This window comes from Populus nigra, chromosome 1 (assembly GCF_951802175.1).
Source record: "Populus nigra chromosome 1, ddPopNigr1.1, whole genome shotgun sequence".
Taxonomy (NCBI): Eukaryota; Viridiplantae; Streptophyta; class Magnoliopsida; order Malpighiales; family Salicaceae; genus Populus; species Populus nigra.
The window spans coordinates 49,839,490-49,855,308 of NC_084852.1; the positions used below are offsets into that span (position 1 = coordinate 49,839,490).

General features: G+C 33.6%; 3 protein-coding genes across 4 annotated transcripts; all 3 read left to right on the forward strand.

Annotated features, from left to right (window-relative positions):
* The first annotated feature begins 1,478 nt into the window (after window positions 1–1,478).
* LOC133692886 (E3 ubiquitin-protein ligase SINAT2-like) lies at window positions 1,479–4,433 on the forward strand. 2 transcript variants are annotated; one of them, XM_062114084.1, is made up of 4 exons: window positions 1,479–2,050; window positions 2,748–3,069; window positions 3,187–3,573; window positions 3,940–4,433. In XM_062114084.1, the coding sequence occupies exons 2-4, from the start codon at window positions 2,917–2,919 to the stop codon at window positions 4,258–4,260; spliced, it is 861 nt and encodes a 286-aa protein (XP_061970068.1). In that variant the 5' UTR covers window positions 1,479–2,050; window positions 2,748–2,916; the 3' UTR covers window positions 4,261–4,433. The 2 variants fall into 2 exon arrangements, with proteins under 2 accessions (XP_061970068.1, XP_061970138.1); XM_062114154.1 differs by having other exon boundaries at window positions 1,479–2,034.
* A 1,183-nt stretch (window positions 4,434–5,616) lies between these two features.
* On the forward strand, window positions 5,617–8,709 carry LOC133692801 (GTP-binding protein BRASSINAZOLE INSENSITIVE PALE GREEN 2, chloroplastic). Its single transcript, XM_062113979.1, has 3 exons — window positions 5,617–7,001; window positions 7,224–7,391; window positions 7,772–8,709. Exons 1-3 carry the CDS (start codon window positions 5,754–5,756, stop codon window positions 8,159–8,161), a joined length of 1,806 nt encoding a protein of 601 aa, XP_061969963.1. The 5' UTR covers window positions 5,617–5,753; the 3' UTR covers window positions 8,162–8,709.
* Window positions 8,710–10,416: 1,707 nt separating this feature from the next.
* LOC133680810 (metal tolerance protein 4-like) lies at window positions 10,417–13,531 on the forward strand. The gene is made up of 7 exons (XM_062103807.1): window positions 10,417–10,719; window positions 11,258–11,424; window positions 11,543–11,741; window positions 12,053–12,231; window positions 12,321–12,471; window positions 12,585–12,715; window positions 13,076–13,531. The coding sequence occupies exons 1-7, from the start codon at window positions 10,512–10,514 to the stop codon at window positions 13,247–13,249; spliced, it is 1,209 nt and encodes a 402-aa protein (XP_061959791.1). The 5' UTR covers window positions 10,417–10,511; the 3' UTR covers window positions 13,250–13,531.
* Window positions 13,532–15,819: the final 2,288 nt, after the last annotated feature.

Below are 15,819 nucleotides of genomic sequence, written 5' to 3' on the forward strand. Positions count from 1 at the left end.
GATAACGTTTTCCCCTCATGATACGGCATAAACCTCTTCTATGGCTGTGGGAGAAAAGGAAGAAGAAAATACTTGTTGTTGCTCTATCCCCACCACCACAACATTAATTTACTCGTATGCTTGGAACCCTAAATCTTATCTTCTTCCCACTTGAATTCTCTTGTTATGATCTCTCTTTTTTTCTATCAGCATTCATTGTCTTGTTTGATTAGTATTTATTTATTTATTTCGTTTTTTTATAAATTGTTTTTTTTTGTCATTACACGGAAATCCATACTAGTTTCTTCTATATTTTGCTCTCGTAACTTATATGGCAGTGCTTAAGTTGACAAGACGTACATGAATTTATATTTAATTATTAGAATTTATTGTGGTTAAAAAGAGATATTCTAAACCAAGGTTACAAATTAATTAAGATTAATAAGATTTAATCAGCATTAAGTTTTTATGTTTGTTCGAATTCATGGTCGGTTTTCTTTCTTTTTTTTTTCTTTTTTTCATTGTGATAATAATTTTTTAAAAATAAAAAATATTTTAATATATTTTCAAGTAAAAAAACAATTTAAAAATCAATATTTATCACAATATCAAATATACTAGTAGATTACAGGGTAAGATATGTGCTATTTTTTTTTTTTGAAGAATTTTCTATCACATATATTTATTTGTAGTGTCAAAATTCAAAAACCCAAATCAACTCTTTTTTTCTTTCTTGAGTCTTTGACCTTTAACTCACAAACCAATAAATATTCAACAACTCACTTATGTATAGATCCTCACCATGCTCTTACAAGACTTAGTTCAAGATTTGAGTTGACTCGAAATTTGAATATGAGATTACAAGGATTGACTTGTAGATCGGTAAATTAACCCTAGTTTTGAATTTCTTTCTAAAATCTCTATAACAATGTTGATTTAGAAAAAGGAAAATTAGGTTTTTTTTTTTGTTTATAGACTCAGAGTAACTAATGATCAGCGAGTTGTTCTACAGGGTCTTAGAGTCCTTTATCAGGCATTTAACGGTCCGATCCGACCTCAAATCAATCAAAAACTCATTAAGAAACGTTGCGTGGAGGAAATGTCACCTTCCACAATGGGAAATCCAAAGCCGAAGAAAAAAGGTGCGAGCAACACAAGCAGCCACTAGTTAAATGAGACCAGGCAGGCAGGGCCGTTGATAAATATGTAAAAGACAACAAAAAATAATATAAAATAATGCATATGCTTTCAAAGCTGTACACATATTTCCTCCCTTGCTCCTATCACCGGATAGGGCACCTGTCTTTTAATTTAACGAATGAATGAAAAATATATTTTGCAGATTTTCTATGTTATTTTCACTTGTTATATGAGTAGTTATCAAATCCCATTCGATGAAATAATCCAATAATTCATCGACTCAGTAAATTATTTCGTTTTTTTTTTTTATCTCTGTCTAAATTATTATTATTTTTTGTTTTTCGTAAAAGAAAAGAGAGAGAGAAACATGGAAGGACAGTTATTTTGGGATACATGAGTTTACCTGGCCACCCCGAGTCTAGGCTTGATAACTAGGATTTTAGACCGAATTTATACATCTCGAATCAATACATTCATGAAGAAATTATTTCTTATAAATCTTTTTTATTTCTTTTCCAACGATGAAAAAATATATTATCATTACCTGAGGAAACTAAATCCCTTTTTTATTCGAACAACCTACACCATTTACATGACTTGAAAAGCAAACAGACTTGCAACCTAAGATAGCACATCAAGATGGATCTTTTGACTCTTGTATGTATCATAGTTTGCTTCTAGTCAATTTTTAAGGCACGCAATTTCCGGGGCCTGAAATACTGCTTATGGTTACACGTAACCAGTTTCTTTCTTACAATTATTGGAAGGCTCAAGTGGATTGCATATTCAAGATTTTGGACTTAGTGTCTTCTTATCTGGGGTGCCACCAATATTTGGCCAGTTTGCACTGCTTCTTCTCTTTTTTCTTGCCTTTGTTGGTTGTTTATCAAGTTTATGGGCTGAAATTCTCATCAGGTTGCTGCAGTTCTTGGTTAGATTTTGCTAATTTTAATTTTTTTTTTGTTCAATAGTGTTTGGGTTACTCAAATTTTACATACATGGGTTGCTTTGATTGGTATTTTTCAATTTTATGATTTACATGAACAGTTTTGGCTTCGATTGAGTGCTCAATTGCTTGTTTGGAGTCTGGGATTGTAATTCAGCCTTAGTTTTCATCTGGGTGGTTTTTGTTTTCCTGGAATTTGCTTGAAAATGTAGAATTAACTCCATGTTGGGATGTTAGATTTGCTGATAACTCTGTCTTTCCTTCCTTTCATTTTTGAAATCAAGTAATTGGATATTGCAATGATTTTTGGTATAGTCCAACTGCTTGATCAAACAATTGTTTCATCAATAGTGAAATTGAGATAGTTGTGCAAGTACCAGCAGCTATTTGACGATTCTTTTGTGACTGAAACTTGTCTTTGCTAGTTGAAGATGCATTGCTTTTTGTTCATATAAGAAGAAGCATGATGCTCATATAACAGCCATATAAGGATATATCAGTATTGCCAGGTCTTTTCAATTCCTGCTGTGTTTTAGGGCTTTTTGTTGTTTTTCTTGATTCTCAGTCCATGCTGCAAATCCAAGTTACTGTATAATCATTCAAGGAGGCAGATTAATCAGCATAGAATTCCCGAAAATAATAGCTTGCGGAAAATTGATTTTAAGTTAATTATGTTTAACAGGATAGACAATTGAGAAGAGATATAGAATCTGGTTCCTTATTCAGAGATAGAGAAAAATTTTCTAGCATTGACAATTGGGAAGAGAAATATTACAAGGGCCCCAGGAGGTATCATCAGTTAGGAAGAGATCGAGTCACGCATTGCATATTTCGGATCATGATACGGGCGTATGGCAACTTCTGCTGCTGAGTTAAGAGGCTCCCATTTCAGAAAAGCTGCAACCCCTAACACTGGAAATCTGGGAAAACAATCAACTAGTAACATGCAAGACCTTCTTGACTGTCCTGTTTGCTTCACTATGATGTACCCTCCAATTTTCCAGGTATGCTCCTGCCAGAATATTATGCCAGTTGATCATAAGCATAGTACTTATAACACCAGAAATTTCCGGTTTTATATTATTGTAATGACATTTTTACTAATGTTCGGTGTATTTCAGTGTCCAAATGGCCACACTCTATGCTCACAATGCAGGGCCAGAGTAAAGAACTCTTGCCCAATTTGCCGAGGAGAGCTAGGAAATATAAGGTGCTTGGCTCTGGAAAAAATTGCTGAGTCAATAGAACTTCCTTGCATGTACCAAAGTGCGGGATGTTGTGACATATTTCCCTACTACAGCAAGCCAAAACATGAAGAGAACTGCAAATATCGTCCTTACAACTGCCCTTATGCTGGAGCTGAATGTTCTGTCACTGGTGACATTTCACTTCTCATCAAGCATCTTAAGAATGATCATAAGGTTGATATGCATGATGGATGCACCTTCAATCACAGATATGTCAAGTCTGATGCCGGAGAAATCGACAATGCCACATGGATGTTAACTGTAAGATCTCTCAAAAATTTATATAATCTGATTGTCTATGTGATTAATCTGATGGAATTACTAATGATTTGACTAATCTGAATGATGAGATTATTAACTCTTAAAACTTTCTAGGATTTCAACAACTCTTTCCCGTTTCAGTTTTTGTTTCCCCAATAAACTCATTTTTGTATTTAAACCACAAAATTATGAGCGAAGTTATCAGAAACCATGTTTTTTTTAGGCATTGTTTGTTGTTCTCCGTCTTCCAACATGCTTAGGTAAAACAAATCAGTAGAGGAATAGACGTTAAACATGTTCTTCATAGTCTAATTTGTTTGGACTGCACTTTGATCTGTAAATCTTAATGGTCTCTTTCTCCAACAGGTTTTTAATTGTTTTGGCCGACAGTTTTGCTTGCACTTTGAGACTTTTTTTATAGGAATGTCACCTGTTTACATGGCCTTCCTAAGATTCATGGGCACCGAAGACGAGGCAAGGGAATTCAGTTATAGTATTGAAGTTGGTGGTAATGGAAGAAAGCTTACATGGCAAGGAGTTCCCAGAAGTATAAGGGATAGCCATCAGAAAGTTAGAGACAGCCAAGATGGACTGATCATTCAGAGAAACTTGGCACTTTTCTTCTCCGGAGGGGATCGGCAGGAGTTAAAACTGAAAGTTTCAGGACGGATTTGGAAAGAACAGTGAGTTATAGCATAGAAACTTAATGTACTTGGGAAATAAATGGAAGATAGGAAATTTATATGCACTGTAAATGAGTAGCATAAGTTGCTCACATTTCAAGAGAATTGATTTTATCTATATTGACAGGTTCAAGTGGGTGGCTAACTTCTGAAATGGAATTCATGTTAGTTTTTTCATTCTGGGATGGTGTGAAAATTCTTGAGGGATAGGGTTATATTTATGTGCTCAGTATGGCAGCAAGAACCTTGCTCAAAGCTTTATTCTTTCAAAGATGAAACAATCCTTGCTCAAGCAAAATTGCAGTACCCTAACATTTCTATTATCAAAGCAAAGATAGATAAATAGGGATCCATCCAAATAGCTAGAATGGAGTCATGGAAATGCCTCTTATGATATCTGCAATATTTATTGTGCTCAGATTGCAACTCCCTGTATAACCCTTCTCCACTTTCTGCAGTATGGTTGAAGATGCTTTTAAATTCATCATAACTTCAAAAGCTGCTTGGTTTTTATCGTTTAAACCTGCTTTTCATCTTAAATTGCAGTAAAAACTTAGGTTTGAGAAACTATAATTTGTAGTTTATTTTAATGTGTTTTTTTAAATCACAATAATAAAAATTACCACAATACTAAATTCAAATTTAAACTTAAACCTAAAATAAGTTAACAATTGAGCACATCCTGCACTTAGAGGCTTGGATTTGGCATTCAAATGGGAAATTGGCTATAAAATATAAACCTAGAATCAAAAGCAACTTAGATCCTCCAGCCTCTACTTTAGATAGAAGACAAGGGACCAAGACTAGGCTCGATTCTATTACAATCTGTATCTATTTTTCCATTCTAGTAAGGATGAACATACATTAATTCCCACAAAAAGAAAAGAAAAATCGCTTGGTCAAAGGTATTAGTAGATTTGAAGAGCAAGTAAAATTTATTTGACAAATGAACTACTTTGATGCAAGAATGCATCTTGCAAGTCGCTCTAACAAATCAATCTAATTTTTATAAAACTTGGATTTACTTGATAAGAAGTTGATCTGGAATCTAGAAAAAAAATAAAAAATTAATTACTTTAAATTTAACTTGACTAAAACTCGATTGTAAAATTAATTTTATTAAAATAATAATCAAAACTATATTATTTTATTTTAAAAAAATTAAATCAATCTTTCCAATCATGACTCTAGCCCCCAATTGAATTTTAAAACCATAATTTCGATTCACATACTAGTACGAACTAGTTTAATAAAGAGGACGCACCTTTTACAAGGATGATTTACATATCGCAGTCGGCTCGATCATATTCTTGTAGTTAAAAAAAAATATTAAAGGAAAAAGGAGAGAAAAGGATTGCTAAGGCACTAAGCTGAACAAACGACCCCGTTTCCACCAACTTTAACTTCCAAAACCTCATAGCATCATCAGCTGCTAAAACCTTAAACCCTCTTCTCCAGTTGCAAAAATCAATCAGCACCACCAAACATCACAGAGAAATGATCATAGCTAGAAACCTCCCTGCTTCAAAAACAAAACTCAAGCCTCTCTTATCTCTCTCTTTTCTTGTTCAATCACCCTTAACACCATCAAAAACCCATAATTCATATTGTAATTTCTATCCCCAAAACCCTACAAAAACCAATTTCCAGTATTTTTTCTCTTCAAAACCCACCAATCCAAACCCACCAAAGCACCAAACTTTTCCTTCTTTGCATCTCACCAGAGATGGAAATTACGACGATGCAACACCTCCGGCCACCGTCTGCCCTGGCTGTGGGGTCCACATGCAATATACAAACCCAAAACACCCTGGTTTCTACAAAGAGCCATCAGTTAAAGACCCGGATTACAAGTCTGACGCCCACTTAGTACCCATTTCACTAGAGTCGGAGTTTCCAGGTTCCCTTAAGAGGGGTTTCTTTGTTGAACCTGATAGCCAAAACCCAGATCTTGATTTGGCTGAAAATGAGTCAGTTTTGGGGAAAAGGCCTCCTGTAGTGTGTGCTAGGTGTCATTCTTTGAGACATTATGGGAAAGTTAAGGATCCAACCGTGGAGAATTTGTTGCCTGAGTTTGATTTTTATCATACAGTTGGTAGGCGTTTGGTTTCGAGTTCTGGAGCCAGGACTGTGGTTCTTTTGGTTGTTGATGCTGTGGATTTTGATGGGTCGTTTCCTAAAAAAGTAGCCAAGTTAGTTTCGGATTCGATTGAGGAAAATTTCACTGCTTGGAAAGAAGGGAAGTCGGGGAATGTAGCTAGGATTGTGCTTGTTGTGACTAAGATTGATTTGCTGCCTAGTTCATTGTCGCCTTTAGGATTTGAACAATGGGTTAGGCGAAGAGCAAGGGAAGGTGGTGCTAGTGTGATTAAGAAAGTGCATTTAGTGAGTTCGGTGAGGAATTGGGGATTGAAGAATTTGGCTGAGGATGTGATTGAATTGGCAGGGGCTAGAGGTCATGTGTGGGCTGTGGGGGCGCAGAATGCAGGGAAGAGTACGTTGTTAAATGCAATGGCGAAGTGTGTTGGTGGAAATGAAAGGAAGGTTAGTTATTTGACGGAGGCTCCTGTGCCTGGTACGACGTTGGGGATTGTTAGGGTGGAAGGTGTTCTTCCAGGGCAGGCAAAGCTATTTGACACTCCAGGGCTTTTGAATCCACAGCAGATTACAACAAGGTTGAATAGGGAGGAGCAGAGGCTTGTGCATATCAGCAAGGAGTTGAAACCAAGGACATACAGAATCAAGGTTAGTTTTCTTGAATCAAGACCAGTTATGATAATGAATTGGTGATCAAGTGAGTGTAAGCTTTTTGTAGGGCTTGTGAAAACATTACAGGCGTCAAATTATTGATTCATATATAGGCTAAAGAACATCAATTATGATTTACTTTTATCATAAAAAAAAAATCATGACTGGTTTTAGCCTGTATACATTATGGCTCGTGTTAATATCATTTGATTGTGACAGGAAGGTCACTCAGTTCATATTGGCGGGCTCATGAGACTGGATATTGTAGAATTATCAGTAGATTCTCTATATGTCTCAGTGTGGGCATCTCCATATCTTCCGTTACATATGGGGAAAACGGAAAATGTAAGCACCATGGTAGAAGACCATTTCGGTCGTCAGTTACAGGTACTGTCATTGTTAATAAATAGTCGTTTTTTATTTTTATTTTCTCTTGGTTTTCCAGTTTAAAGTCCTATTTATTGTGGTATAATGAATGAGTACACTATGTGACTAACTATTCAAATTATTTTGAGGTACTACTAGAGAAAATTTTGAATGAAAATTGGCCAAGATAATTGAATCACCATGACTTCTGTAGACATGTCCCTGACTCTAGCCAAAATCATTGAGGGCCCAAAAGATTATCCATGGCTGTGGTGCTTACAAAGTTCATATGATAGGCCTGAGATTAGTCAAAAGATATTTTTTTGTTCATATTCTCTGATTAAGTTGCATGATATATAATGTATGATTTTTGGCATTCTTTTCCTTTGGTCCTTGTTCAGCCTCCAATTGGGGATAAGCGAGTTAAAGATCTTGGAAAATGGGTGAGACAGGAATTCCGTGTCTCTGGGAACAGGTGGGACTCAAGTTCTGTAGATGTTGCTGCTGCTGGTCTTGGTTGGTTTGGTATTGGACTCAAAGGAGAGGCAATCTTGGGTGTTTGGACATACGAAGGAGTTGGTGTTGTTCTTCGTGATGCTTTGATTCCTTATAGAGCCCAGAGTTTTGAAGTAACAGGATTTACTGTGTCAAAAATTGTCTCAAAGGCTGACCAGGCTTTGAATAAATCTCTGAGCCAAAGCGAAAAGAAGAGGAAACGAAGTAACCAAGAAGTAGCTGCATCAGCTGAATTATTAGTATCAGCAATTCATGAAGATGCAAATTCTTGCTAGTATGTCAGATTCATAGAAAAAAAGGAACAGTATGTAAAACTGTTGCTGAGCTGAGCTGAGGTGGTGATTAACAAACTAGTGATGGTAGAAATTAAACAACTGTAAACCTATTTCAAGAGATGAAGGAAATAGCTGGCGACATACACCATCTGTAGAGGGAAGATCTTTAATTTTCGTGCCCCCTTGCCAAACCAAAATCTTTTGAGGAGTATATGGGAATGAGGCCTATTCCCTTTTCAAACCAAAGTTTTTGGAGGATCTAGTCGGGAAAGGGGCTTATTTCATTGTCCCCGTGAAACATGGATACAAAGGGTTCATCTATTTAGCAACTTGAAAGTTTGTTTGTCCACTAAAAATATTCAACCAGGCATATGATTAATTTTAAGGATGCCACCACTGTTTTGTAGGACTCTCTACAGCTTTTCTTCTGCAGGAAGGGTTTGGTTACTTGTGTGATAAAACTGCTACAGTTTGTAGCAATTCCTGTATTTATGCGCCTCGCAACCCAGTTCTACCTCAAGATTTTCGTGTGGACTTGTAAATTTTAATCTCTCTTTCCTTAGCTTAGCTTATTTGCAGATGTTTTTTCACGGCAAATAGCTTGTAACAACAAGTGGGATTTGGATGAGGATTTGTGATGTTTTCATGGAAGGCATCGTATGTGCTGACCAATTGGCAAATGCAGGCACAACTATGGTGGGTGAGAGCCCTTAAAATATTCTACGAACTATCTTAGAACTGACTCTGAATATTTCCAATATCATTTGAATAATGCTGCCTGAGTCAAATTTTGGATTGTGAAGCATACAGCAAGAGAGACAAGAAAGTTCAATGAAGTTAAATTAATCAGAGCTCCTTTTCCTGATGGTTTCCGTGTTGGGAGGTTAGAACTTCACTTTCCACATAAAAAAAGATTCAATATAATCCTTCATATAGGTTTTCTAATATTGAAAACAATTAAAATTGTACCAAACCAACCTGGAAAACCCTAATAGCTTTGTTTTCTGAGAGACTGTTTTCCATTGATACTATGGGCTCAATGCAAATGCATGGCCTTGTATAGCATTGAGCCCATAGTATTAACATTGAAAACAATTAAAATTGTACCAAACCAACCTGGTAAACCCTAATAGCTTTGTTTTTTGAGAGACTGTTTTCCATTGATACTATGGGCTCAACGCCAATGCATGGTCTTGTATAGCATTGAAGTGAACTATTTGTGTTTGCATGGTCCTGTGACAGAAAGCGTACAATAGACCTATTTGTGTTGTTACATTAAAATCCCCATGTGTAACATCATTAATTCTTCTGTTTAAAAATTCAAAATTCTTCAAAATCATACATTTAAAATAGATTGAAATGCTAGACCTCACATTCTTTAAATTCTGCAGTGAATATAATTTAATATATGACAAGAAAAAAAAATAATTATCTAGTTATTTGTTTTTTTTTCTATCTCATGATCATGTTGATTCTAAAATCTAATAATTAAGCTTTTTTCAAAAATAATATTTTAAAAAAAATCTAAAAACCAAATTTATATAAGATTAACATTTTTCACTCTACATGGTAATGCAATGTAACACAGGGTGTTTTTTTAAAATATTTTTTAATTAAAATATATTAAAATATTTTTTTAAATTTTTTTATCATATTAAAACTATAAAAATATCTAAAAATATTAATTTAATATTTTTTAACAAAAAAAATAATTGAAAAAAACATTTTAAGAATCAATAGTTCCCGAAACATTTTAATCATAGTAGTCTAGTCTACTATATAGGTAACAGGGAGAAAAATAGGAATAATTATATAAAAAGAAAGTTATTGATATTAATTTGGTGGGTCTACATCATATTAGATCACTTAACCTTGAATTACCTCACTAATCATTATAATTTAGCTAAATCAATTTTAAAATTAAATTAAATTAAATTAAGAACCTAAATCATTTTTAGCCAAGTCAAGCTCTGGATATCTCACCTTGCCAAGTGCTTTGAATTAATAAATATGCTTCTTACATGCTGACAAAAATTTGGAAAGCAGGCTGCTAGTAGTGGTAATAAATCTGAAAAATCCAAACCAAAACTCAGAGCTGTCAAATTTTAAAGGTGCCACGTGTCACTTGCCTACATTAATCCCAACAAGAAAACAAATGAAGTAATTATTATCTTTCTTAATCAAATAATTTGATAATAAAAAATAAAAAAACACAGCAACTAGACAGGACAATTCCACCGGTTGATCTCTTTTTCTTAAATATATAAATAGTCAGCTTCCTTGCCTGTTTTTGTAAGAGGCAGAGAGGAAATCCAAGAACCGGGTCAAGAGTTTGATCTGAATCCGAATAATGGAGGATAATACGGGTTGTTTGAGTCCTAAAGAGCCATTGTTGAATGGTAACGAGAGGTGGAAAAATGATGGATTTAGTCGAGTTAATTCGTACAACTCCCTCAGGACAGATTTTTTATCAAGATTGCCTCATAAGGTTCGCTCTGGTCTTGATGTTGAGTCTTCTTTTCATGTTGATATCTCTAAAACCAAAGGGCTTAGCCAAGGTATGTAGTCTGGCCTTCCCTTTTTCTTTCTTTAAAAATGTTGTTTGGCTGCTGAGGAAATTTAAGGAAATGAAGAAAGAGATGGAATTTATGTTTTTTTCTGTACAAAAGATGCATGACTAAAACTTTAAAGGGTTGTTGCGTATGTGTTTGTTTCGTATGAAAATGGTAAAAGCTTAGGACTTGTTTGGTTATTAAGAAAGTAAAGGAAAGTGAAAAAGAATGGAGTTTGTTACCTCTTTTGTTGTGGTGGTGGCTTCTGAGAAAAAAAAGATGGCCGAAAAACTATGAGTGTTATTGAATATAAGTGTTTTTATGCATAAAAAGGTTAGAAAGTTGAGAACTTGTTTGGTTGCTTGGAAACTACAGAGAAAATGAAAGGGAAACGAGGAATTTTGAACAAGTCTTGTTGTTAATTGTTTTTTCATAGGTTTTGATTTCTTCTCTCAGAATGTTGTTTAATTTGTAGGTAACCAGATAGAGATTAGTTTCTGCTTTACAGTGATTGAGTTCTTGTCTGTTGTTGTGGAATTTATAGAGGAAAAGGAGTACTATGAAAGACAATTCGCTACCTTGAAATCATTCGAGGAAGTTGATACTTTGATGGAAACTACAATGGATGAAGAAGACGACGAAGAACAAGTGGAAGCCGAAAAGGCTATGAAGATCTCTAACTATGCTAACGTTTTGCTTCTGGTGTTTAAGGTGACCGACCGATGCTTGTTTTTGAGATACTCGAACTTGAAAGAAGTCTTCTAATTGCATGTTCTAATGTTAGTTTTATTCAAAGTTGTTAAGATTGATAATTTTGTGTACTGGTCAGATTTATGCAACAATAAGGACTGGATCAATAGCCATTGCTGCCTCGACATTAGATTCTTTGCTTGACCTCTTGGCTGGTGGGATACTTTGGTTTACTCATATATCGATGAAAAACATAAATATCTACAAGTATCCTATTGGAAAATTAAGGGTGCAGCCAGTGGGGATAATCATCTTTGCTGCTGTCATGGCTACACTTGGTAATTTTGTTTTGCCTAGTAACCTTTTTCTTGTGGTCCGTTGATTTTACTTCTATGAAGCAGAATATGAAAATTTAAGTTCGATTGTTTTGATTATTTTTTCCATCAATCACGAACCTAAACTCAATTGTTTGTTTAACTTCCCTTAATGAACATGAATTTTCGTGGAAGTTGAATTATGGTACGTACAAACTCTCTTGTCATGGAGTAAGTTAGCTATTTAACAGCATTGAACACCTTAGGGAAACAAAAAGTGTGTTGATTTTGCTTCTTTGAGTGTTACGTGGATTCCTAACACTCATTCTTCACAGGTTTTCAGATATTGATCCAAGCTCTTGAAGAACTTATTGTAAATGAATCACGTCCAAAGATGTCCTCAAATCAACTCTTATGGCTTTACATTATCATGATAACTGCTACTGTGGTGAAACTTGCACTTTGGATTTACTGTAGAAGCTCAGGAAACAGTATTGTTCGTGCCTATGCAAAGGTCTTCGGCTCTTCTTTGTAAATAATTAGCTTTTTGTTGCTGAGCTGCTAATTATCAGTTTTTTAACTTATTCAAGTTCTGACATCCAGGATCACTATTTTGACGTGGTGACAAATGTGGTAGGATTAGTTGCAGCTGTTCTTGGGGATAAATATTACTGGTGGATTGACCCTACTGGTGCTATTCTTCTTGCACTATACACAATTACAAATTGGTCTGGGACTGTTATTGAAAATGCAGGTACAACTTTTCATTCCTAGTTGTTTTGGAAGGAAGCAGATAAAGTGATACACAGATGAGTTATTCCTGTTAGAAATATCTGCCAGCATTTTAAGATGGACTTCTTGTTGCAGTTTCTCTTGTTGGGCAAACAGCATCTCCCGAAGTCTTGCAGAAATTGACGTATCTTGTCACAAGGCACCCTCAGGTCAAGCGTGTAGACACAGTCCGTGCTTATACATTTGGTGCTCTTTATTTTGTAGAGGTAAGCATGACATGCATAGTTGTAATTATCGCTTGATGAGTGAAATTATCTTGCAATAAGGATCATCCACTCTTCTGATTTGAACACTGAAATTTTTTTGGCTTGTTATGTCTCAATCTTCCTTGTCCAGATGTTGTGATGTCTGCGGTATGACATAAGTTTTGCTTTCGAATTAGCCTTGGTCATCAAATTGGCAAACCCTTGAACTGTCTTCTATCTATCTTTGTACAGTCAAACGGTTTTAACTATTAGTGGGAAATGTTTTAAGTCTATATTATATGTATGACTTAACATCTCTACTTCTGTTGTTTAAGAATGAGCCAATAAAAATTTGTCATTATATTTTACGTCTTGAAACAGGTTGACATTGAACTTCCAGAAGAGCTGCCTCTAAAGGAAGCGCACACCATTGGAGAGACATTGCAGAACAAGATTGAGAAACTCCCAGAAGTTGAGCGGGCATTCGTTCATCTTGATTTTGAATGTGAACACAAACCAGAGCACTCTGTTCTCAGCAGGTTACCCAACAGTTAGCATTGGTCTATATATAGATAGATAACATCATGTGCAAATGCGCAGTCAGAGTTGCCGTTGGTTGCATTTGTTTCGTGAAAGGTTACAAACTTGGTTTCATTTTTTTCCCTGTCATGGTGAATCAGTTTATCCAGTTAAGGAATTGAACGAAGTCTATACAACAAGGGAACCCTACTTTTGTATAATGAGGAACTTGTAGCGTTTTAAACAGGGCAGACAGCTAGTTTGATCCACAAAAGTTAAGTTGTTGTTATACATGTTTGGTTGACATGCTTTGGCTGATGGTTCTTCTAGCACTTTCACTCTGCCATTTTATGCGTTCTTCCTGTTACTTTCCTCAAACAATTAACGATACTCTAAAAATCACGAGGAAGTACTGTAGCTTTCTCTACATATTTTTTTTCTTTTTTTTTTTCAAAATTGAACTAATCTTTACCAAGTACTTGAGACCAGATCAAGAAAACAACACCTTTTTATCCAAGCACAACCCAAGACGAGAAATTCAAGCTCAAACACAAAACAGCATCTTTGATTTTTATTAAAATTATCTTTGTTAATTATTTATTTTAATATTAAACTGGTTAAAAATTTAATTTTAATTTTTTTTTATGAATTACTATAATGTTTTTTTTATATAGTTTTTTTTTATGAATTTTTTTATTTTTTTTTTCAATATGTTATTTGTTAATTTTGTTTCATAGTTTTTTTAAAAAAAAAAAACTGTGAATTGTTACAATGTGTCCCCGCATGGTTTTTGTTTTGCTACAGTGCTTCCCTATATGTTTTTTTTTAATTATTTTTTTTTAATATTGAGATGGTTGAGAATTCAGCTTTAACTTTTCCCACATGTTTTTTTTTATTTTTTTTCATTTTTTTTGCTTTTTTTTTCAAAATTGTCTTCTTCTTTCTTTTCATTTTTTTGTGTTTTTTTTCAAATTTATTTTTATTGATTTTATTTTTTTTAATATGGAACTGATTGAGAATTTAGTTTTGTAATTTTTCTTCTTTCAAATATTGTGGATTGCTACAGTGTTTCTCCACATAATTTTTTTCTGTTTTTTATGATTTTTTTCAGAATTATCTTTGTTAATTTTATTTTTTTAATATTAAGCTAGTTGAGAATTTAGCTTCGTAGTTTTTTTCTTTTAAAACATTGTGGATTGCTACAGTATTTCCCCACATGAATTTTTTTTGTTATAATTTTTTAAAAAATTATTTTTATCAATTTTATTATTTTTAATATTAAGCTGGTTAAGAATTATAACTATAGATTTTCTCATGAAATAGATTGCTACAGTGTTTCTTACATGGTTGTTTTTCCTTTTGTTTTTTTTTTGTTATGATTTTTTTAAAATTTTCTTTGTTAATTTTATTTTTTTAATATTAAACTGGTTAATAATTTAGCTTTATAGTTTTTTCTTAAAAACATTGTGAATTGCAACAATTTTTATCCATATAATTTTTTAAAAAAAAAATTCACAAACCCACGACAACGCACAAACATGCCACAAGCCTTACAGTATCGGGTATTTTTTCTTCTTTTTTTTTTCAAAATGATCTTTGTCGATTTTATTTTTTTTCATATTGAGTTGGTTGAGAATTTTGCTTTATAGTTTTTTCTTTTAAACACTGTGGATTGTTACAATATTAAGTTTTTTTTTTACTACAGTGTTTCCCCACATGTTTTTTTTTAAATTATCTTTGTCGATTTTTTTTTAATATTAAGCTGCTTGAGAATTTAGCTTTAACTTTCCCCACATGTTTTTTTTCTCTTTTTTTAATTTGTTTTTGCTTTTTTTTTTCAAAATTGTCTTTTTTTTATTATTTTTTTTGTGTTTTTTTTCAAAATTGTTTTTGTTGATTTTATTTTTTTAATATGAAGCTGAATGAGAATTTATCTTCGTAGTTTTTTTTTTAAAACGCTGTGGATTGCTATAGTGTTTCCCCACATAGTTTTTATTTTATTTTTTATGATTTTTTTGTTTTTTTTTCCAGAATTGTCTTTGTCGATTTTATTTTTTTCATATTGAGCTGGTTGAGAATTTAGTTTTGTAATTTTTTTTAAAACACTGTGGATTGCTACAGTATTCTCCCACATGATTTTTTTCAAAATTATCTTTATTGATTTTATTATTTTTAATATTGAGCTGATTGAGAATTACAACTGTATATTTCCTCATGAAACACTATAGATTGCTACAGGATTTCCCTGCATGGTTTTTTTTTCTTTTGTTTTTTTTTTGTTATGATTTTTTCTAAAATTTTCTTTGTTGGTTTTATTTTTTTAATATTAAGCTGGTTAAAAATTTAACTTTATAGTTTTTTTTTTGAAAACATAATGAATTATAATATTTTTTCTCAATATAATTTTTTTTCTATAAACCCACAATAATATACAAGTATACTACAAGCCCGCAATATCATGCGGGCATGACATCTAGTACAAGTACAATATTTGTAGCGGAACTTGAAAGCCTATTTTCTTATAGCTACTTTTTTTTTTTTTTTACGTGGGGTGTCCGGGCCAGCTTACGCGCACCACGACTATTCCCCACGGCCCGCTGGACATC

What these genes read in the sequence shown, in the direction of transcription:
- LOC133692886 (XM_062114084.1), top strand. Translation starts at nt 2,917, where the DNA reads ATGGCAACTTCTGCTGCTGAGTTAAGAGGCTCCCATTTCAGAAAAGCT. An exon ending in TGTACCCTCCAATTTTCCAG is followed by an intron (nt 3,070 to 3,186) that starts GTATGCTCCTGC and finishes GGTGTATTTCAG; the next exon opens with TGTCCAAATGGCCACACTCT. An exon ending in ATGCCACATGGATGTTAACT is followed by an intron (nt 3,574 to 3,939) that starts GTAAGATCTCTC and finishes TTTCTCCAACAG; the next exon opens with GTTTTTAATTGTTTTGGCCG.
- LOC133692801 (XM_062113979.1), top strand. Translation starts at nt 5,754, where the DNA reads ATGATCATAGCTAGAAACCTCCCTGCTTCAAAAACAAAACTCAAGCCT. An exon ending in CAAGGACATACAGAATCAAG is followed by an intron (nt 7,002 to 7,223) that starts GTTAGTTTTCTT and finishes TGATTGTGACAG; the next exon opens with GAAGGTCACTCAGTTCATAT. An exon ending in ATTTCGGTCGTCAGTTACAG is followed by an intron (nt 7,392 to 7,771) that starts GTACTGTCATTG and finishes GTCCTTGTTCAG; the next exon opens with CCTCCAATTGGGGATAAGCG.
- LOC133680810 (XM_062103807.1), top strand. Translation starts at nt 10,512, where the DNA reads ATGGAGGATAATACGGGTTGTTTGAGTCCTAAAGAGCCATTGTTGAAT. An exon ending in TTTTGCTTCTGGTGTTTAAG is followed by an intron (nt 11,425 to 11,542) that starts GTGACCGACCGA and finishes TGTACTGGTCAG; the next exon opens with ATTTATGCAACAATAAGGAC. An exon ending in GTGCTCTTTATTTTGTAGAG is followed by an intron (nt 12,716 to 13,075) that starts GTAAGCATGACA and finishes GTCTTGAAACAG; the next exon opens with GTTGACATTGAACTTCCAGA.